Raw genomic sequence first — 22,981 nt, 5'->3', positions numbered from 1 at the left:
CTCTTGCTGTAGCTCCAAAACCAAGCTAAAGAAACCAAATTGTTTTGTGATGGTCGGACAAAGGCACAGGATGAAGGAGAGATGGATCCAGCACATGGCAAAAGAGAAGGTTGCTGGCACTGCCAACAGTTGACATTAATATGGCTCAATCCCGTTTTTTGCAGAGATGTTCACCCTGCTGTATTTCTTTCAGCCTCTCAGCAGGATGGAGACACAGCAGACATCTCTGCAAGCTCTTTGAAAAGAAAGCCTTTTCTCAGTGGGACCTGGTCACACAGTCTCCCCAGGCTCCACACTTCAGTGAGGCCTCACAAGGTGCTATGAGGCATTAAGTGTCAAAACATCACCAGCCTTTTGGATGTGATGGGAAGGTTTAGCTGCTTCCAGAAGTTTTGTTGTAAATATCAAAAGTCAAAACCAGTATATCCCTAATTTAATCCTGCAAAGGCTTCCAGGCAACTTCACTTGGCCTAAAAACCAATTCTAAGTAACTGTGCAGGTCAACAACTTCTAAATCCATTTTCTGATCATGTTGTTTTCTCCAGTATCTATAGATTAAATATAACAATATCATTGTTCCCTGTGAGAGTGGTGAGGCCCTGTCACAGTCTACCCAGAGAAGCTGTGGCTGCTCCAGCCCTGGAAGTGTCCAAGGCCAGGCTGCACGAGGCTTGGAAGAACCTGGTCTAGTGGAAAGTGTCCCTGCCCATGGCAGGGGTGTGGAACTAGATGGTCTGTAAATCTGTGACTCTATGAAATTATATTTAACTGCTTCCCTTCAACATAACCACACTCTAGAACATCAACATTGCCTGCTCCTCTTGTTAAAGACACACAGGGTTTTACACCACCTCCTTGTGCAGACACAGCTGAGACCCTCTGCCCAGGCACAGGAAAGACCTCTCCCTCCAAGGCTGTGAAAGGATCCTGTGCTGCCTTCCCTTGCTGCTGGGGATGGCTCAGGATGATGGTAACTTGTACTGGCAACCCCAGCAAGGGCTGTCCTGCAACCACAGCCTGCACTGGGGCTTCAGCACAGGCTGAAACCCCAACTGCTGTCTCTTACTCACTGCTGCCACAGCACCTGTGAGACTGAACATGAAAGAAACTGCCCATGTTACATTTTGCCTTTGCTGGGGGGACAGGAACCCACCCCTGTGCACAAAGCAATGTGCTCCAATGCTCCAGTGATGCCTGAAGCACACGAGGTTTAACTGCAGCAATCTGGGAAGTGAGACATCTCTCCTCCCTAATCTCCCAGAAGGCAACCTGATAGCTGGGCTGCCAAAGGTCCTGTGTTCTAATGAAGTGTTAAATCTAGTTTGGTTTTTTTCTTAACTCTAGTAAGATGTTTCTCTGTCCTACAGTGCCGTCACTCTTAGCTGTGCTGTAATTCAGTAAGGAGAACAGTTAATTAAGTTTGAACAACAGTGTCTAATGACTTCTATTTAAAGCTGTTCATAAAAAATACTAGAAGCCCTTAGAAATTACCTAACTTTGAAAGCCAACATGGTACCTTAAGAGAAGAAAACATGATAGTCCTGCACACTTGGACTTTGAAGTTATTATTCTTTATCTTCTACCCCAAGCAGTGCAGTGGAGCAAGGCATCCCCTCCTGCCCTACAACTGCTTATTTTAGATTTGAGCCATGATGAGAACACCATGAAAATAACAAAATGTCCTCGGATGAAGGGATCAAAATGAGTGCTGGCAGCATCACTGTTAAATGCAGTTCCATTTAAATTACTCTCAGATGTTGGAGCAATGCAGCTGCTTTGTGAAAACCTGTGTTACCTGGTGGGGAAAGGAAATGGAGAAGCAAAGAGATCCTGAAGAGATGGAAAATACTGAAGAGACAGCAAAATGAAGCAGCCTAGAAAACCAGCAGTCCAAACAAAGCAGCATCATCCAAGATCTCAACAGGAGAAGACAACCTCACTACAAATGGCTTGAGAAAAGAATTGAGGATCAGAGAAGGGGAACAGAGAATTGCCTATTCTGTTTAACCTCCCAATATCTTAATCCTTACGTTCATCTCTAGAATTCAACAACATGCACAGAGGTTATGCTGAGACACATGATAGAATAGGAACATTGCCAACCCCTGCACCAGAGAAACTCCAATAATAAAACACACAGAGATTTCGACACATCACTGGTAGATGATAAACACTGGAATTATCAGAGAAATTAATAAGGAGATTGTTTAAATATTAGCCTAATTTAGCACAAAAGAGGAGATCTAGTGCAGCATTAACCTCAGACAGACCCTTTGAAAACACATCCTGGGAGTTGTGTGCTCACTACACCCACTCACCACAGTATCACTATTGAATTTCCTCCTACCTGGTGTGTCAGATCTGGAGGGAACCCCTCGAGGTAACTTCCTTCCTAGCCTTGCCTTCCACTTAATGCACAGCCTGGGAGTTGTTTGGATTGTAAGAGGGAAGCCTTATTTTTCTTATTCTTCTTGGCAGAGAAGAAGTGACAAAGACAACCATCCATCACTGCTCTTCATGAGCATCACAGAGCCATAATGCAAGGATCACACCTGATTTATCTTCTACACAGTCCAAATAACAACAGACCTCTGGTCTGTCTCTACTCAAACATAATACATTGAAACATCAAAATGAAGCCTAGTTTCATCCTCCTTTTTGAAGTCAACAAAGGGAGTTCAGTCTTCCCCTGATGGATTCCACAGGTGCCCCATCATGGGGACACATATTTACCTGCTGGCTGTTTAAAACCATACTGGGTGTCACTTCTGCATTTAGCTCAACTCACAAAATCATCTGCAAGCTCCCATACCACATCTCTTATCCTTGGAGGATCATGAATCATCAAGGCAGGGTAATATTTGAGGACTTAAAAGTACTGAAATTGTTAAAAAAAAAAATTAGCCTTAAAATCAGATGCATATACCAGCAGGCAAGAAAGGAGCAATATTGTAGCCTGACTCCAGGTTTTCAGAAACGATCCAGAGAACATAAGGCCTTAAAACTTATTTATGTATCAAATAAAACTAAACAAGAATAATGAACCCCCAGGCAAAAATTATGCTAATAAATAAATAAAACCATTCCCTTCCTATCTAGGAGAATTCCCTAAAATTCTTAAAAAAAAAAAAAAAGAAACCATGAGGATTAGGTTTAATTATTTGGATTTTCAAAGCCTCTGTGACAAAGTATTGTCAAGAAGGCTACAAGAAAACTGTCTGAGCAATGGAGTAAGGGATAAAGTGCTATTACAAATCCAGAAACTAACTGAACTAAATTAAAAAAAGGAGGTATAACACACAATCAATATTCAACATAGTGAAAGATTACAGTGGCTGTTCCCTGAGGACCAGTTTTGTCTAACATATTCTTCAGCTATTTGCATAGGAGAGTGAGCTGAGATGTGGTGAGACTGCATATGACACGATTGGTTTGGGGGGCATTGAGCTGACCTTGGCTGCTCTGCCTCTCAGGAGCACTGAAACACTTCATCTTCACTGTGGGTTGTCTTGGGAGAGCTCCACTTGCTTTAGTTACAGAAAATATAAAAACACAGCTGTTTAGCAGTTAAGGAGAAACCTGAGAAAGCACAGAATAATGAAGATATTTACTTTTTTTTGCAAGATGATAGGGAAATGATACCCAGAGGAACAGAATGGCAATTTTAAAGAGATATAAAAACACCTCTTTTCTCAAGTCCTGCATTGACCTCTGGAGCTCACTGTCACAAGCTCTCTCGCAGATCAAGAGTTCAGAAAGTCCAAAACTGAATTAGATACATTCAGAGTAACAGTGGTGAAATGCATTTACCAAAGTTTATGAAAAACATCTTTTATAAAGACACTACAGTAATTTATTGGGCAGGTTGGCACCACTATGTGTTTTGAAATCAGAAAACAAGCTAGCTCTCGCTGTTTCAATGAGGGTGAAAAACCTTCCTCTCCCTGGCAAGCTACAAAAATTACCACTTCACTAGGAACTTGCACACCAGAACTGGAACACCTGGACAAGCTGGCAGAGCCATTGCTGTTCCCAAGTCACAGATGGGGAATGGGACAGAGTGAGGCACTCAGTGGCAGTGCTGGATTACAGTCAGGGAATCCCTGGATTTTCTGGCTGTGTGCTCACCAACAGGCTGCTGCATCTGCTGACCAAACAAGCACAGAGAAGCTCAGTGAGGAAGAAGAGGCTCTTCCTCAGCTGTTCTCAGCCCTTCACCCGTCCCATCCCACCCCAGATCCACACTGCGGAGAACTCCCCAGGGAGCCGCTGCTCCATCAGCACCAACACTGGGTATGGATGGGATAACTCCAGACATTGTGTATGGGGTAACTTCCCAAACCCCATTCTCAGCTCCCTCAGCTCCCTGCAGGCTGATTTCCACGCAGATCTTTCTGGCAGCAGAGCCTGGCAGGCTCTGGAGGAGCAGCAGAGCTCTCATCCAATTTGGCCAGGAGCTCCAGCAATGCCCCCTCTCATTTTCACAGCAGGTTGCACACCTAGCTGGATCACTGAGGCTGAGCCTGGCTGCTCTCAGCTGGGAAGAAACTGTGCAGAGCAGGAGGTTGGGAGCTGAGGAAAGCCTGCCCTTCATGGTTTCCTCTTCGGTGTCAAGCCAAGCCTGTGGCCAGCCACCAGCTTCAACCCCTTGTTTCCCTCCACGTGACCATATTTGCTTTCCAAATGTTTGTTTGACAGACACACATCCTCCCCCTGAGCTGTGCATTCCAGTGTCTGCACATACTCACTTATGATTAAAAAAAAAAAAAGATAAAAGAAATTAGAAATTACTTTAAAACCTGTAACGGCTTGAGGAGTCTCTAGAGTGAAAGGGAGGAGGGAAGGGGGAACCTGGGTTAATAAAAGCTGTTAATTAGAGTCAAATTTGCCGCTTAATGTGTCAAGAACTAGTGAGTTACGAGTTAATCAACTGTCTCAGTTCCTTGGGAGAGCAATAAAGCTGAAGCCTGAAAATGGAAGGACAAGGTCAGAGCCTTCCAAGGAGGTGTCTTTTAAATCACAAAATCCTAAGGTCCAAGCTGTAAGACCCCAAGATATCCTGTTCAATCACTAACCATCGGCCTTCCAAGCCTTCCACAGTACAGTCATCCTTGCTTTTTACATTTTTATCTGCTTTACCTGGGACTTTATCACATGGGACAGAAGGCACAGAAAAGATTGGCAACTCTTGGAACCCTTCATTTTTTGTTTCTGCTGTTCCCTTTCAAAGGATATTGCAAAAGCCCAAAGCACAGGGCAGAAAAAGAAACATGGAGGAACTGTAGAATATCCATCGAAGTTGTAGAACATCCATCAAACCCTGAGTTCAGTGTGCAAGACCTATCAACATCTCCCTACACCATGCAGTCAAAGGAGTTGGCACAGCCTTAGAGAATAAATTAATAAAAACATCAGAGAGGAAAGAGTGAATAAAGCTTGTCAAGAAATGAAGGGTTTGGAGATGGAGCATTTCCCACATTCTAGTGCATCTGGGAGATAGAAGGCAAATGATAGGTGATTTACTTTTGCCGTTGAACTATGGAAAGATTTAATCTATTTTCACTCCAATTTACTCTTTGCAAGTCTAGCCTAGATGGAGTACATCTTTCTTCCCTGCAACATGCCAGCCATCACTACTGCTCCACTGTCATTGCTAGGAGAAGAAAAGCTGCAGTTTCTGTGGGACCTCTGCCATCTCCCAAGAACTTTCCCAATGAGGGGTGGTGCAAAGGGAGCTAGAAGATAAATATTTATAGCAGAGGATTCCACCAGACTTCCAAACTTCTGCTAAAACAGAAGGCATGAAAAACTTCTAATTTTTTTTTTTTTTTGATTGAGACTCACAGTTATGCACCTCCCAGCCAGGCATACACCAACTCCAATGAAGCTGTTAATTCATGAATATCATTCATCACTGGGCACTGCTCAGTGTGGGCACTACAGTGGATCTCAGTTTCCTGCTCTTGCCACCACGTCTCCCTCTCTCTTCTCTCCCCTGCACAGCTGACACTGGAAGTTTTCAAAGAAAAATGCTTTTCCCAAGAGGTTTCTTCTCCTGCCTTGCAACCTCTACTTAGTTTAGGAGGCAAATGAGCTATCTAACTGTTGTGGAGACAACGTGATTCCCAAAGGTTGGGACTTGGCATGGAAAGGGAGAAGAACAGATGTTCATAAATTTCATTGCAAAATGTAATTACCCACGGTTTTGGGCACTACATACAACATATTCTAGTAAATGTAAATCAACAGGAAGTGCCCTCTGTGTCCTTGTGGGCATCTTGGGTGCCCCTCCAGATCTTACCTGTATTGTCCATACTGCAACATTTCAGCACAGCAAGCAGCAGCCTTCTGAAATGTGGGGAGCATGGAGGATTACTTTACATACAGCCAAATAATCTTTTTAGCACTAATTTTCTTGTTCTCTACAACATCCAGGTCCTGAGGGAAACCAGAGCCCAAAGCTAGCACTGGATGAAAAGATTAGTTGCTTCTGCATTAAGATGCTTGTAATGATTCAGCAACTTCAAGCCATCTTTCTACCAACAAGGAGTATTTGTGCTTCTTCTATAATCTGATAGTTCAAAGTGACAAATAAAAAGAATTTGACAGAAGTTATTACCACCTACAAAGCTGTTGTACATTTGCGAGTACAAATGGGTCAATTGTGCCCCAAACTTGCAGCTGTATTCATCTGGGGGAATAATCCCATCCTCCTTTCCAAAAATAAATCTAGAGTTTTGCCTTTTCTGACAAGCAATTCACCTGAAGCATCAGCAGCAGAGCAAAGGCAGTGCCACACACAGCTCTAGGTGTGGTGGCTGCCTCCCAAAGAGCAGGTGAAGTGCACTGAGGACACTGTCATCATAAGAGTGACCAGCTACCTCCCATCTGTCACCCTTTTCAGGCTCCTTTAAAAGGAGGCACAGTAAACCCCAGGAGCAATCAATCCTCTGCTTTTGTTGAAAATTGTTGCTGCACAGAGCAAAATAAACTACAAAAAATCTCAGCAAACAACTCAGGGTCTGAAATTCTTCTAACAATTAGTAGAGAGCCTTTGTGTACCTCCTTCTACAGCTGCCTAGTGCAGAGGGGAAGTGGAGAGGGTCACAACCTTAATTCTGGACACAAATTGGCTGCTGGTTCTTCACTGCTGAAATAGGGAGAGGAGGTTACAGTCACAGAGTAATGAGTGAGATTACACTGCAATCAGGGAACAGAGATGGGAGCTGGAGAGACGTGCTGAAGGCAGGGAAAACACCCCCTAAATTAAACCCCTATTGTTCACCTCATCTCTGCCTTGGTGGATAACCCACAAAACTCTGAGCTCCTGCCAGGAGCCTGTGTGAATAATTCCAGAGCATTTTTCCTACCCGTTGCTAACGTAACTGTCTATGAGCACATGGCTTTACGCCTCTTTGAGCCATACATATGGGAAGGTAAATTTTCTGTAATCCCTGGGAATATCCTCCTCTTCTCCCTTTTCCCAGTAAAACCTATATTGCTGTTCTTCAGGATGAAGGGGTGCAAGTTGCACTGCAGAAAAATCACGAGTGCAGTGCATGACTCCTCAGCACTCTGTGCATCATTAGGGTGAGGTTATTAACAGGATTATGGAAGCTGAGGGCAACAAGCTCTCATCCCTCTGGAGGATGATGTGTGAAAGCAAGGAAGGCAAATGCAAATATGCAGAGGAACCATGCTTCATTCAAGAGGTGAATTAGTGTTTCCTTCCCTCGAGACACTGTGGAGCTCCTCACACCTGAAGATAACCCCATGGTAGCAAAACCCTTTCCTGAAGACAAAGAAGAAGAATTCCATAAAGATGGCAAGACTAGAATCATCAGTGGACGTCTGACTCAAATTCTGCTCTACAAAAATATGAGCACAGACACAGCAACAACTGGCAACTGTAGCTCTCAATGTTTTGGGAAATACTGCATAGGAACTGATGCAATGTGCTTTGAGATCCTCCTTCAGAAGCCTTGGTGTAAGACTGTGATGGCATCCTATATCCAGTGTGCTGTGATGCTAAATATAGCCATGCCCACCGAGAACAGCTTCAAGTCCTATCTTTGAAACTGCTATGGGTATCAGCTCTTCCTTCATCTCATTAACACTGCTGTAAAGTGCCTGGCACAAATCTACATCAAATGAATATAATTACAGGGGAAAATACATTGCATTAACTTGTATGCCTGGCCTTCCCTTGCTTTTTCTGTCTTACTGCTGTACACAATTTTGTTTTCATTTTTCTTCACAATTCATCTTCTTTGTCCTTCTTTTCTTTCAGCCTTTCACCTACTCCTTATTTCAAGCCCAAACTTGATTGCTTTCCTTTTTTTTTTTTTGAAGTTTGATTGATTTATTCTGCACTTACGTAAATTATTTTATACAAGGCGTATAAACTGTAGAACTCCCTGCAGAACAACACAAGCACTGGTACCCATGTAGGCAAGGAAGGAAAAAAAAAGTAAAATTAACAAAATGCTAAATTAAGTAAGAATCTCTTACATTACACTTTAAAGCCTGCCAAATCTGACTCTTCAGATGTACTGCAACAGCAATTTTCTAAGACACAGGTCCTTTGCAGGTAAAATCTTTAGTGTCAGACAGAAAAAGACATAGAGGTTCTTCCAGGTGCTCCAGCAGGGACTAGGGAATGATGTAACCTTTCAAACCAGGCTGCAAGTTGTCAGGAGGTCACTACTGCAGGGCCCCAAAACAATGCCATTCCCCTTGCCTGCTATAAAAAAGAAAGGGAAGGAAGATGAGGGGAGGTATTTACATTTCATATCTCATCTGAAACACTTGCAGGACTTCAGGCGAGTGATCTCTGCTGAAATTCATTGTATTGCTCCGTCCATCCTCGCTTAATTCATCTCATGAAATTCTTAAATGGTACCCAGGCTACAGGCTGGCTCTCTACAGAGATGGGAATTACATCCCTAATTACAAGATATGGTACTGCCCTAATAATAAGTACTGTGCTCAAGAAGTCCCCACCCAGGGGAATGAGCTTTGACCTCTTTTAACAAAGACTGCAAAACAGTTGATAAGAACATTAAAGCAAGTCCCTGCTCCAGAAACGAGGCATCTGCTTCCTCCAAGTGCTCCAGGGCTGGCTGCAGAAATAAGCTTTGAGCACTTCTCTCCAGTCTGAGCTGTGATGGTTGTCTGTCCCCCAGCTCAAACACAGATTTGGTAACAGGCATGCAGAGGTGTAGAAGAGGAACTAGAAAGGCAAATTTTTACCTCTACGGTATTCCCTTGTTTCACCCCACAGTCCCCAAACAATGCTAGGACAAGCTCAGCTCGACAAGTCCATTTCAGACACTGCTGGAGAAATAAATCTGAATTTTCATGCATCTTCAGGATGAACCTTCACAACCCTGGAGATGATGGGCTCCTCTACAAAGCGCCCAAAGAACTGAGCCTTGCTAACCTATCATTACTGCTCCCTGCATTTCTTTATAAACATCACCTCTTGCCCTAAGAGCTCTTCCACCTCACACTGCAGCAATCTCAAACTGGGGCTAGGTTTTCTTCTCCAGCACAGATTTGTAGAATTTAACAGCAAACCTTCAATTACCACAGAGCATGACCGTAAAAACCTGCTCAACTGGAAATGTTCACTTATTTCTAACCTTGCCTCCAGTTGTCTTCTTTCTTTTGCCCCCAAAGCCATCTCACAGACTATTCTCCTGGAACCTCTGTGCAGCCTGCCTAGCACAAACCTAAACCATAAGTCAAAATGATTTAAATTATATGGAAATATATATCTCTCCTTCAACACCAACTGGGAATGTGGCTTTTAATGGGACATCACTACACATTACTCATAAGGCCAAGACATGTGGCATTTCCCAGGGAACATGCACATTCTCCTTTTTATGCTGGATGACTTATAAGCAGCCATCAGTCTTTTCCTTTTGGGGCTGTGCCTTCCATATGCACAATTTGTGTCCTTAAAGTGAACCCCTCGATGTAGATTCCACCTGCCTCAGAGAAGAAAAAGAAAAAATAATACAAAAAACCCAAAAAAGTCTTGGAAATATATAGCAACAAGAAACTGGCAGGACAAACTCACACTCCCACTGTGCCAAATTGCAAGTTTAGTAATTCTGTTTTCTTCCTGCTGAGTGGAAGGTGTCATTAGCTGCTGTATTTAGAGCCACAGAAAAGGTTCTTGGAGCAGTCCCCAGCCTTCCTCTGAACCAGGTGGCTGCTGACCACAGGAGCTCTGTGCAGCTGGGGACCTTCACCTTCATCTGCCTGCAGTCACCACTTCCCTTTGAATGGAAAGGAAATAAGCTGGGCAAGTGGCACTGTGTGAAGAGAAACCCTCAGGCCATGTTGTCCTCCTGGGCTGGAATTCATCCCTGCACCACCACGGGCACTTTAAAGCCCCTGCTCTGCATAAAACCCTCTCGGGTGCTTTTAACCCAAGAACAGCTTTCCTTCTGGGAGAGGATTTCTCCTCTAGGCTGGTCTCTGTGGAGCACCCATTGAACCAAATCCTCATTTCTAAAGATTACTACAACAATTCAAAGAATCATCCTCCTACTGTGAGAGCCTTGGAAAGGGAGCACAAAGGCTTTGCAAATGCCCTGCAATCATGCAATGTGCACCTGGGCTGGAGTCTTGTTTGCTGGCAACATTCCCACAAGCTTTGGAGAATGTCAGCCCATCAGACCACGAGGAGAAATGTGCCCATCCACTGCTGTGCCCTCCTCCTGCTGGAGGAGGAATGGCAGAGTGTGGATGTGATGGCTTGATGAGACTTCAGATAAATAAAGATACACATCCATAAGCACAGGGGGTCTTCATGATGCCTGCAAGGAGGAGGGAAGGGAATTGTGAGGAATTGCCCCTTTGCTGCAGGGCTGGGGGCACCCTGTGGTTTCCAGAACTGTTTGGGATGGTGGAAGTGAAGACCACCTGTGCTGACAGAGAATTGGGAGAATCTCTGCAAACATTCATTATTTATAAGATAGCTGTCCAGAGGCAAATTGCCTGGAATCCATTAAAGGGAGAAATCCCAGCTCCCTCTGGCAGTTGCCTGGCACAGGCCTTTTCCAGAGGCAGAAAAGGGAGGGGAAAAAATCACTTTCATTTCTAATTAATCTTCTGGTATATAATACTTTTAATTAGGAGGGGAAAAAAAATCCTGTGTGCTCTTTGAGAGAGGAAGGAAGGAGCCAAAAGCAAAGCAGAAAGCTCTGGCATCCTGATTGTAGTTCTGGTCTTGTCTTTTTTAAGCCTGAAGAGCAGGTGAGCCCCAGCTCCTTTTCTCCTCATGATGTGAGCAGAATCCCCCAAAAGCTTCAGGAGCTGCTCTAGAGATGAGGAGTGGGACCCTGAGTGTACAGAGCTGGCTATCTACCCCACAAAAGAAAATTCAGGTGAAAGAGAAGCAGGAAGGAAAAGTACTGGAAAAATGCCTTGGACAGAAATGAAGCAGACTCTGTTGGACACAGCATGGACAAGAAAGGAGAAAGGCCCAGGGAGAAAGAAATACAACCCATACATTACCTTTCAAATTAATAACACCCAAAAAACATTCCTTCCCCAACCCCAAATTTCCTATCCCTCCTTTTTCCTAATGTCTCTCTTCCCTGCATTCATTATTAATGCTGCTGGGGGTACAGATTTGCACTTCGGTTTCTGAAAAATTAATTCAATGATTAAAATTTCAGTCTCTGAGTAATGAAAGCAGCTCAGGCAAGCTGGAGATGCCCCTCTGCAGTCTGAAGGCCTTTGGTGTGCTGCCCACTTACCCCCTGCATGAGAAGCCTCCCTGTAGGCCTGGCTCAAGGGGGAGAATATGCTAGGAACATGTGGTTTTAAGCAGATTAAGTTCTGGTTTTATGGAGAAGCCATTTCAGTTTAACACCCTACCAGTTCTGTATTCACTGCAGAGAGTGAATCCCAGGTTCTTCCAAAGCTCAAGTACTCATGGCTTTCCACATAACCCCCTGGGTAAGGGAAAATCTCCAAAGAATGAAAATATTAATCAATGCTGTACATCTATCACTCGCTGACAGGCTGATTACAGGCTCAGAGACTTTTGGTGTGGCTAATGAAATTTTCTGTGACACTGTGCTTAAAATGAAAGAATAGCAGAGAAAGGTTCTCGGAGAAAGACATCATCACAAGTCACAAAAAACATTCATTTTCTCATCTGTACCCACGCTATCAGCAGGAAGAGCAAGACTCAAGGAACATGGTAGCAGGTAAGGAAAGGGCAGGTGACACAGCACCCGCCCCTGGATGGCAATTTCACCTCACTCCAGAAAAACAGAAACTCCCACAGCAAATTCAATATCAGTTAAGGGAGATCCTTTCCCAGCCTGCAGCAGAGCTACCCTTCCCACCAGCTCCATGTCAAAGCAAAAAGTGGGCAAAAGACCTGCATAATTCTCCACCCTCGACTCCCAGCACTGTTATTTTTATTTATTTTAAAATAAATGTGAGAGGGATGTCAGAGCTCTGAGCAGCACAGGGAGCCAAGAAGCTCAGAACCTTCTCCAGACTGAGATTAGAGAAGGACAGGGAAGGGCTGTATTTAAATTGATACATCCCAATATCATTCCTAAGGTGCTAAAAACATAGCAAAATACAACAAATATACACAAAACCCCCCTTGCCTTTTCAATGGCATTTTGCTTCAAGGCTTAGTTGGATTATTACTCAGTGGAGTAAAGACAGCTAAAGTGAACAGAGTCCTTGGGAAGCAAAATCTTGGGAATATAGGGGAATCTCAGGGCAGCACTGGCAGGACACTCCCCACCAGCCAAAGCAGCACTGCTTGTGCTGCCATCATGGGGAAAAGAATCCTCCACAGGCAGGAAAATAGCAAAGCTGTGAAGATGAGATCTGATTTTCTCTGAAGCAACAGGATTAGTGACAGCCCACATTGCACTTCACTGGGGTCAGGATAACTGAAGGAACACCAAGCGCTGACTCAAAGCCAACTCCTGGATTCAGAAGCTGTGTGGCTGCTCCTGAAATATTTTATCAAAGTTTATAAAACTCTATTGAATTGTGAATTTTGGGGGAAAAACCAAATGGCTCTTCTCCAGAAGAACACATGCTGTGTATAAAAACCAAATGTCTTTTCTCCAGAAGAACACATGCTGTGTGTATCACCTGCACAGTGCTACCAGGAACAAAAAAGCAATGCACAGAAACCTATTTTTCACCATGTTTGCTGAAACTTTGCTGCGTGAATGTGCAGAGCATTGGCAGCTTGGAAAACTTGCTGCTTTTCTTCCTCAAGATGCAGCTTTGTGGAAATTTCCAAATATATGTGCTGTTCAACTCTTGAAGTTATTCTGAGCTGAGCCTTTAGCACTTGGCCCTGCATGTACAGGGCAGACAGAAAGTCAGGACATGCAGGAGGAGCTCTCTCACAGGCTTTCATTTGCCAGCCTCAGGACAGCTTAATTCATCTTGCTCTTAAGAGTCCAGGTGGTTTACTGAACCTGCAGCTATTAAAATTTTCCCTTTTGAAGAGGCTCCTGAGCAGGATCCACCCCAGCCCCAGCGTTACCGTGTCGGGGGCACGGCCCCGACGCTCTGCAGAGCGAAGAGGAAATGGAAATGCTGGAACAAGCACTTTGGCACAGCTTCTTGGCTGGGCTAAAGGTTTATTCCTGGGATGCTGCTTTCCTGCAGACTAAGGAAAATTAAATTTAGCACTTTGCAAATAAATAGGTTAGGGCTGAAAGGACACTATTTAGGAATTTACTGCACACAGCAGCCTCAGAGATTATAGATCCATCACCGTCTATTACCTTGCTAGTTACTGCTTCCACTCTGTCTATCTTCCCTACTTACAGAGTGGTCCTTTCATCAGGTCTTTTTCTGTTCCAACTTGAAACTGTCATCACTCTAATGGAATTATATGAAGAAAAACAACTTTAGGCTGCAGTGACTGCCAGAAAGCCAAGGACAGCTCCTGTGCTTCCCCAGGATGGCACGGTGAGATTCCTGCCTGACAGAGACATGCACAGATGTCTGACACCCTCCTGAGCAGCACAGCAAGAGACAGCTGTTTACACACATGCCCAAAACCTCTGGGCCTCCCTGAAACTGTCAGCTGAGCCTTTTCAACACACACACACACAGGAGGTTTCACAGGGACCAGCAAACTGACAGCTGATGGCAACCCTTGCTGCAGATTCATCATAGCTACATGGCATGTGGCAGTCACCAAAGGCACCAACACAATTATAAACCCCACCTTGTGCTGCTCTCCACTCTCTACTTCAGAGAAAAATCATCTGCAGACAGTTCCCTCTCCAGGGTCGGATGTGTCCTGGAAATGCAAAGTGACAGCCAGCACACTGAACACTCCCCAGAGCCTTCCATTAAGGCAGACAAACCCTTTGCTTAAAGGTTTAAATTTATGACAGCTCCCCAGAACATGGCTGAGATAGATCTACTGTTATCAGCTACCTGCTTTAGCTGAAACAGATTAGGGACAAATTAAAAATATCAAGCTTTAGTTTGATGTATTCCCCCCAAGATACAGGTAGTCTGTTTTGTTTTCCTCTGGAAGCAAAAAATGCCATCAAAAGATCATCTTGGGAGTTACTAAAGCTGGAGGTCATCCTCAGCTCACAAATTCCCTGCTTTCCCCACAATGTGATTTAGCTACAAATCCTTATAAGACAGATTTGACATAAAATACTTTTCAGAACTTCTTCCTCAAAGGACATTCCCATGCAACTGGCAAAATAGAAAATACATTAGATACAAAGGCCTAAAACAGTACTGAGTTACCTGCTCATAGCACTGACACTCACATGGGGCAGCAGGAATGGTTTTTGTGTGGAGTTACAATGATTCATGGACTCGCCTATTTGAAGCAAATGTGAGGAGAGGAGAGGTTTTTCTACCATTTCCATGAATGTGAATGAAAACAGCTGATACATTATCAAATCCTTAATATTATCCTTAGTATTAAATTATTAGAACTGTATCCATGTGAAGCATTAATTCCTTAAGTATACAGAACATAAGGAGCTGAGCTGCAAGTGATGTTCTCTGTAGTGTCACGTAGAAATCCACCAGAATCCCAGCAGTCAATGCTTGCACAAAGCTCTCCAGGAGGATTTTCAGGGCACTGCTGTATTCTGTCACTGTCCCAAGGACACAGCAATATTAATGGATTGACACTGCATCACTGATGGGACGGGCTATGACCTGGAGAGCCTGTGTGGCACATCATGCTGCAGGCTCACTGATGCTGTGAAGTGCCTCAAACTCTCAGGAAATGCCACAACTGGATACCTGATGTGCTTCAGCCCTCTCCAGCAGTAACTGCCCCAAACAGTGTAGGATGCCTTGGAGCAAAGTAGAAGGTACACTCACAGTAGTTATTATTTTTGCTTTTCTACAAGTGGTTTCATAAAAAAAAGAGCTCTGTTTAGATTAGGGTCTTGGTAAAACCCAAACACAGTACAGACTGGGATCCCATGAAGGACAGCTGCCTACAGAGCTCTTATCTTAAGCTGGCAAGCCAGTTTGAGAGAAAGCACATTAACTGGTTTATGCTGTGCCACCTTCATGGTTAAGAACCGTGTAAGAATTGAGCTTTTAGACTGTGAAGTGTGGACGAAACACAAGGATGGTAGAGGAATTGTATGGCTGTGAGATGCTGGATCCTGTCTCACCCCAGAAAGCACAAGCTGTCTCTGCTGTTTCATTAAACAAGAGATATTTCAATGAAGGGGATTTGGATGGAGATAAATTGCAAACTTATTAAAAAATAGGTGTATCCCAGTAATTTTGTTACTTATTGTTATTGCAGAATCATAGAATAATTTCAGTTGGAAAATATGTTTATGATCATTGAGTACAACTGTAAATCTAATGCTGCCAAGGACACCAGAAGTCCAGGAAAGATGGTGAGGTCCTCCAGCTGGGATGGCTGATGCCTGTCACAACCTGAATGAGGCCATCAGCAGTTCTAACAGTGAAGAGGGCTGAAGTCAGGTGAAGAATTTGTTTGGATAACTCGAAAGCTGCCCTTTTTTCAGTGCCTTCCTTCCTTGCCAAAGGAAGTGCAGAAAGAGAGGCAGAGCTCATGCCAGCACAAGGCGGGTGCTGTGGGGAGGGAAATCTGGGAATGCTGCAGTGGCACTGCCATGTCCTTGGGGAATGAAGGAGCAAAGGGAAGGAAAAAGCGACTTGGTGATTAGCAGCTGATGAATGCAAAACAAAAGGAATTGCAGTGACAGCCTGAAGCTCAGATGGCATCTGAGAGCCAACCTCCTGTTTCCTGTCCCAAACCAGGCCTGCTTTTGTGAAGTGACAGGTTTTGTACCTGCCTCACCAGGTAACACAGCAGTCACTCCAACAGAGAGGATGCACCCATGAGCAAGACAAATCTCTGACCTTTCAGAAAGCCTCACCCATCCCATTCTCCTGCTAGTCAGGAAAGACTCTCACTGGAATAATGCTCCAGTATCACCAACATTTATTACCTCCATGCCTGGGTCTACCTTGGCATGGCAGGAAGGGGAGCAAGTGGTGCCAACACACTGGAAATGGGCACTGTGCCAGATTGGCAGGTAACAGGGGAGGGTATTCCCAGCCCAAAAGTGCTCTGTGCTCCCACCAGCACCATCCATTTATTCTCACAACAGTCCAGTGACACGGGCAGGAGCATCATCCACCTTGTACAGGTGGGGAAGAGAGGCAGACAAAGAACATTCCCTCTGTTCAGTTGGAAGAAGGTTCAGACCAGCCTCTTCAGGCCTTTGCTCAGAAATTCTGCAGTCAAAAGGAAAACCTATTAGATTTTTCCAGTATACTCGAGATGACTGGCTTCATTAAAAACGAAGAAAGAAAAAGCCCTAATGTGCACTAGGGAATAGGCAGTTGTTCAGGGAAACATATGCAGTAAGAGAGAAACTGTGTAAAGAAGAAAAAAAAGCATAAGAAGAGCAATTTGAAGACAGTGGCAAGAATTAAAGTTAGGTCCTAACACAAAACAGGCTGCTACAATATCTGAAAGAAAATTACGTGTGGGAAGTTTAAACACAGGATTTGATGCTGCAACACCATAGACTGCTCAGCAGCTGCTTTTAGAGGCTGCTGATTAGAGCAGCCCAGGATGGGTGCTTGCTGACCCTTCCAGGAATCCCAGCAATCATCCAGCAGGAGGGCACCACGCTGGCACAGCAATGGCCAGCGCTCCCGGAGCTGAGCTGAAATCAAGCCTCCAACAACCACACAGGCAAATTGAAAACACAACATGAAAATGAAATAACCTGCAATTAACAAGAATGAGGAGTTAAAAGAGGCCTAGAGTCCCTAATCAATCTCTTGCTGCCTGGCCTGCTCCACCGATGAGCCCCATTGTTAGTTTTGATTGTGTGTGCTGGAGTGTGAAGCGGCGGCTGGAAGAACAGCTCTCCATCAAAACTGTGATTTCCTTCTCCCATTGAGACTCATCAAGGGTGAAGAGGAGGAGAGGGGAGAAGATAGAGATACAAAAAGAAACAAACAGCTAGAACAGGCTTCTCCAAGACACTCTGCTAGGCTTGAGGAGGAAAAACTGAAACTGCAGGTATGCCAAGAACGTGGACTCAAGAATCACAGCTCCCATCAGTGCTGTCAGCTTCAAGATGAAACAAGAGCACTCAGGAGAATAAAAGTAATCCTTGCATTAACCATCCTGCTTATTCTGAGCTGTACATCACTCACCAGTGTGCCCTGGCCAGACTGGTGCTCAGACTGTGCTGGAATCTCAGCAGACCAGATTCTCTCTGCATGTTTAACCACACGAGTCTTGCCTCCCCCTTTCAGCCAGCAATTTGTCAGCATCACTTTGTCTTTGAAAAACAGCCTCCAATTTCTTTCTTGTTCAATCCAGCCTCATTTCCCTCCTGGAGAAAGAGAATTAAACTATTGCATCTTGTGCACACTGCTGCCCTGTTGTGTTTTATTACACACCTGGTCAATATAGAAGCAAGAGGACAGCGAGGTACCCAAACCATGGGGCAAGCTAAGGAGGACTTGGCAGTTCAAGGTGGTGTCTGTCCTTCCACCAAACCCTTCTTCCCTTCAAAGGAAAGAAATATCCCATATCCTTTTTATAGCCTTATACTCAGCCTCTGCACCCACGATGATCTACATCAGAAGCCAGTGTTCACTTTTCAGGTGGCTGAAGTTTGATGGTTACAATTCCCCTTACAGATCTGCAAACCAATTCTGTATTAACTCCTTAAAGAGGTGTGCAAAGTCAGTGTACGCACACCAGCTTTGCACAGCTTTTTATTTTATCATGTTGTAGAAGAGCTGTGGATTTTACTTGATTTTATGATTGTGTTACTAATCCAGCAGGACACCAACAAAAGTTTTGTTGTGCAGCAAGAAGTGCCAGCCCTGGAGCAGGTCACATTCTCAAGCCATGTCAAGATGCTTCTGGTTTTCTTTGCTGTCTGGTATCTTGGGTATTCTCTCTCAAGGAATACAACCTATCAACCTGGGGATGCTCTTCAGTGAAATACTGCTGGAGTTTGGGTTTTCATTTGATAATTTTGACAGAAAATAACAACACGGGTGGGACCTGGAAGCAGAGAGAATTCTGTGCTCTGCAAGACTAAGCTCTGAGGATATAAAAAATATCTGTCTAAAGGCAGCCTTGTGGCTAGGATTATTTATGAGCTCAGATACACAACACATTGTGACACTGGAAAGACACACATTGTGTCTGGTTTAACTTCCTTCCCAACCAATTTAGACCCAAATAATTTAGGCATGAATTATCAAGAAATCTGAGCACTCCTTTTTAAGAAAGCAGAGGAATCTGACCCCAGAAAGATTGCAAACATTGACAATTACACAAGATCAGACTGATGACCTGTTCAGCCCAGGATCTTTTCAAAGTGACCAGCCCCACATTCATGCTGCAACACTGGAAACACTTTACCTGAAGCATTGAGAATAATCAAGACCAGATTGCTCCCTCTTCTTCACTCAAGTCTTTAGTCCCATTTCCAGAGGATGGACTTGAATGTTGCCAAGTACAGAAGCACCAAAATCATATGTATACCCAAGCAAAAAAAAAAAAAAAAAACAAACAAGTAGCATGAAGGGGAATTCTCTTCCATATCTCTACAGTAAGGAGTTGCCTTTCCACCTCCAAGCAGAGAGCTCTGAGTGTCCCTACTTTGGGTAAATGTACATATTTAATGTAAAACTAGATATTATTATTTGTCTACAAAGATATCTTAACATTTTAGACAATGCAGTGGCCTCCTGCTCTTAGTAGTTCCTTGAAGCCATAGGGCCTATCAAATAAAAGGATTTCTACTCTTATTCTTTTAAATTGATTGACTTCAAATACTTTGGCTGGGACTGTGTCCTTAGGCACACAAAAAGAAAAAAGCCTCAGATGTAATTTCTTTCCACTGTTTGTTCATTTGTACAAGTGTCTCCAAATCATCTCCTCTTCAAATTTGACCAGTCTTTCTGTTTACTGAAGGACTTTCTTTGTCTAAAACAATTGTCATTGCCTTTCTAAAGACCTCATTTCCTTATACCCATTCAGGACCCAGCCAGAGACAAGGATAAACAGCACAGTGTACTCCTGGCCAGGCAATGACAGCCTGATTTGCCACCTCCTCATTCTGAGCTGGATAAACTGATCTGGAGGCTCCTCAGCAGTGATTGTTTTAACAGGTATCTTTAATGGCTTGTTACAAAGGGAGCTGAGGCAGCTCCTGGATGTCTGATGGGTGGGCTGGTCTAGACACACCAGTGAAGCATCACAAAGTGTGTGCCATGGCTGGACACATCTATTGGAGCAGCAACAGGAATGGAATACGAAACTGTCAAGTGCCCCAGGAGCTACAATGCATTACAGCCCACAAAAAAAATCATAAGAATCTAAAATCCTGGTAAGGAATCTGTAACAGCCTTTCCACAGTGTTTAATTGAAACAATAAAAAGGAGCAAACAAATGGGAGCGAGCTGTGAAGTCTGAGATGTGCCTTTGTGCCCAAGCACTCACAGAGGGGCTGAAAATCACTGGGACATCCTTCAAGCTGATGAGCTCATCTGTTGCACTGATAGGGATCACCAATAAATACTGGTATGGTTTCATTGGAATTCAGTGCTCATTTATAGATGCAGTCATTGACATTCCCAGCACAGCACTGTGATTAACCCGTTCACTGGAGCTGTAATCCCAATTAAAGCAAACTGGCTGGACACATACAGCAGGTAGATAATAAGCTCCACTATAGTAACAGCACACCTTGGCCAGGAAAACCAACATCTTTCATCTTCATTTAGCTTTGAAGGGGTTACACTACAGGAGCTCCTATTGCATCCCTCACTTAAAATTAAATGCCACCAACAGTGCTACTGAAATATGCTTTTAAAGTTTACAGCCGAACTACAGAAGCTTGTAAAGTGCCAAGGGACTTCTCTGGTTTAATTATATAGACCCTGTTCCATAAACTGGTTGAATAGAATAAATACAAATAGCTTCCATGCTTTGTGACCTCTCTGGGTTAATGAAATGCACACAAACACCCACAGTCTGCTATGGCTCAGAAATTCCACAGCATAAACACACAACCCTGCTGGAAGCTATAGTCAGGATTCAAGCCTTCATACATACATGAGAACCAGCTGCCTGGACTCAGCAAGGAAATAATTTCTTGTTTATATTCTACTACTATTCAAAGCTGCAGTCAGTGGGAATTGTCTGCAATTTACTGAACAGGGAGAAAGAGTCTGAAGTTTTTAAATTCATGCTGAAGTTAACAAATCTGCTCCTCTTGTCTGGAGAGGGTGGTGAGGTAAGAGAGGATGAGAAATTCCAAGAACCAATAAATGACCCACCCTTGGCTCTAAGAAATGTGAGATCTTCACCTGGTGACACTCACCTCCAGCCCTGGGACATACTCGGGATAAACACTCAAGTGAAGAAGAGAGAGCAAGAAGAATGTGTAGAGAGAGAAATCTGTACTTCAGGATCCCCTGTCCTGCATATAAATTATTTATATTGCCATTTCACCAAGGAGAGTTTCCTTCTACCAGTGACAAGCTCCTGAGATGCCAGCCACTTCTTGTTCATGTGGCCAGCATACAATTTTCTCACATTTTCTTAACTTTCTCCAGGCATGCCATCTCTCCTGGGGTGCAGAAAAAACTGCAACTTGTAATTTCTGGCCATGGCATCCAACAGACATCTCCAGGAGTCTGCTGAAGTTTCATTCATTGGATATTTAACATTACAGCTGTGAGCACAGGTCTCTGGAGGTGTTAGAGCAGCACTGCACCATCTCAACAGAGAACTGCTTTCAGGATTCAATGGCAGCACCTTAAAACCAACAGAATTATTCTCTTTCCTGGGCACTGAGCTTCTTTTGTTGCTGCCATGTGCCTCAGGTAATCCAGAACTCTCCTAAGGCCAAGCAATATGACTGTTTGGGGCATATTTGCCTAGTTTTACTGAAGATCCTAGGTGCTGCCTTATACACACCCTCACTTGCTGTATTTGTTGGGGTTTTTTGTTTTTGTCTTTTTTTTTTTTTCCTGAGCTACTAAAGTTGCAGGACAGGAAAACATTTGTCCCATTATGTACAGAAACAATCTGGCAACCATCCACATGTGGCACACAGCTGTAGGTGTGCAGAAACAGAACTTCCCCACTTCCTGCTTGTAGAGTTCCCTCCTGTACTGAATACCTCCAAAACCCTTCTTAAAGGAAATTTGCCCTCAGGAGAATCAGAGGGAGGCAGGTATGATTTTAAGTGCCATTGTGTTTACCATGGAGAAGAAGAAAGTTCTCCCACTGACCAGTAAACTTGGGCTGTTGGCACTCGAAGCAATCTAAAGACAGGACTTGGTGATTTCTAATGTTACACCTCAGCTGTCTAATGCATCAGCTCAGCTTTGCCAGCTGGGAGGTAACACAGAAGGAAAACAGCCCCTGTATGAAGCCACAAGCTCACAGCCCACCCAGCACCAGACAGACAGAAGACAGACTGTTATTGCTGCTCATCTGCGCCGTTCACATAAATGGCACTTCACACACACCAGGATGAGCTGCTGCTCAAAAGGGATTCCAATTTACATAAAGACAAGATGATGACATGCAGACAAGCTAGAGGATGGTAAAAAAACATAGGGACATATATCTCATAGTGAAGTAATGATGAGCCTTGATGGTTACATAAGGTTTTATTACTGCGGCATATAACTGATAATATAAAAAGGTGAAGTGCCAGGCCAGATGCCTGAGGTATTATGCATATAGAGTCTCTTCTCTTTACTCCAGACTTTGATATATAAGTGGGAGACCAGATGTCAAACCTCCTACTTTTTAACAGAATAAAGGATCTTTACTTCCCTCACGAGCAACACTCTGCCAGGTAGCAGGGGGCAGCGATTTTCCAGTCTAATCACTGAGAAAGAGCAAATACACCCTGGCACGTTGAAAACCATGAACCCAAAGCAGCAGGTGCAGCCAGGGGTGCACAGACCTACCTTGAAAAGCAGGCAGTCCCCCTGGTGCTCGGCGTAGATGGAGCTGAGCCTGTACTGGTTCTCCGTGGTGATGTCAATCTGGTACCCCGTGAGTGTGTAGCACACCTTGCGGAACTCCTGGATCTTGGTCTGGAAAACTTCTTTCAGGCGCTGGTTTTTCAGTTCTGCACTTTCCACTTGCTTCTTCAGCTCTGGGGAAGGGAAGAAAATGGGTATTTTCTTATATGTCACCAGCACAGAGCCCTTGTGCTGTACTTACAGTGCTAGCCAAACGGAGTAAATTGAAAAGGTTAATTAAAAAGTGAATTAAGCAGGCAAGAAACAAGCAAGCTTGATGCTTCTCCTCCTGGCCCCAGCAGACTAAAAGATAATAAACTGGGGAGTAAGGAAAACAGACATGTCTTGGTGGGATGGATTTTTCTTTCGCTCAGCCAGTTTTTTAACAATACATTACAAAAATTCA

General features: G+C 44.0%; 1 protein-coding gene across 7 annotated transcripts in view; it reads right to left on the bottom strand.

The window, feature by feature from the left end:
* Nucleotides 1-22,981, bottom strand: part of MAD1L1 (mitotic arrest deficient 1 like 1) — a 347,152-nt gene that overhangs the window by 66,545 nt on the left and 257,626 nt on the right. For 2 of the 7 annotated variants that reach the window (XM_085591688.1, XM_085591687.1), the window contains exons 17-18: nt 22,519-22,709; nt 12,809-19,025 (exon numbers count right to left, since the gene is read on the bottom strand). In XM_085591688.1, the coding sequence (XP_085447814.1) occupies nt 19,002-19,025; nt 22,519-22,709 (215 nt within the window). In that variant the 3' untranslated portion in view covers nt 12,809-19,001. Of the gene's footprint in view, nt 1-12,808; nt 19,026-22,518; nt 22,710-22,981 lie in introns of those variants that run through there. The other 5 variants (XM_021539694.3, XM_021539693.4, XR_014958379.1 and 2 more) reach the window with 4 other exon arrangements.

This window comes from Lonchura striata, chromosome 14 (assembly GCF_050655825.1).
Source record: "Lonchura striata isolate lonStrDom1 chromosome 14, ASM5065582v1, whole genome shotgun sequence".
NCBI classification, from domain to species: domain Eukaryota; kingdom Metazoa; phylum Chordata; class Aves; order Passeriformes; family Estrildidae; genus Lonchura; species Lonchura striata.
Note: the sequence above shows the minus strand (reverse complement) of the source record. Positions and strands in the feature narration are given on the sequence as shown.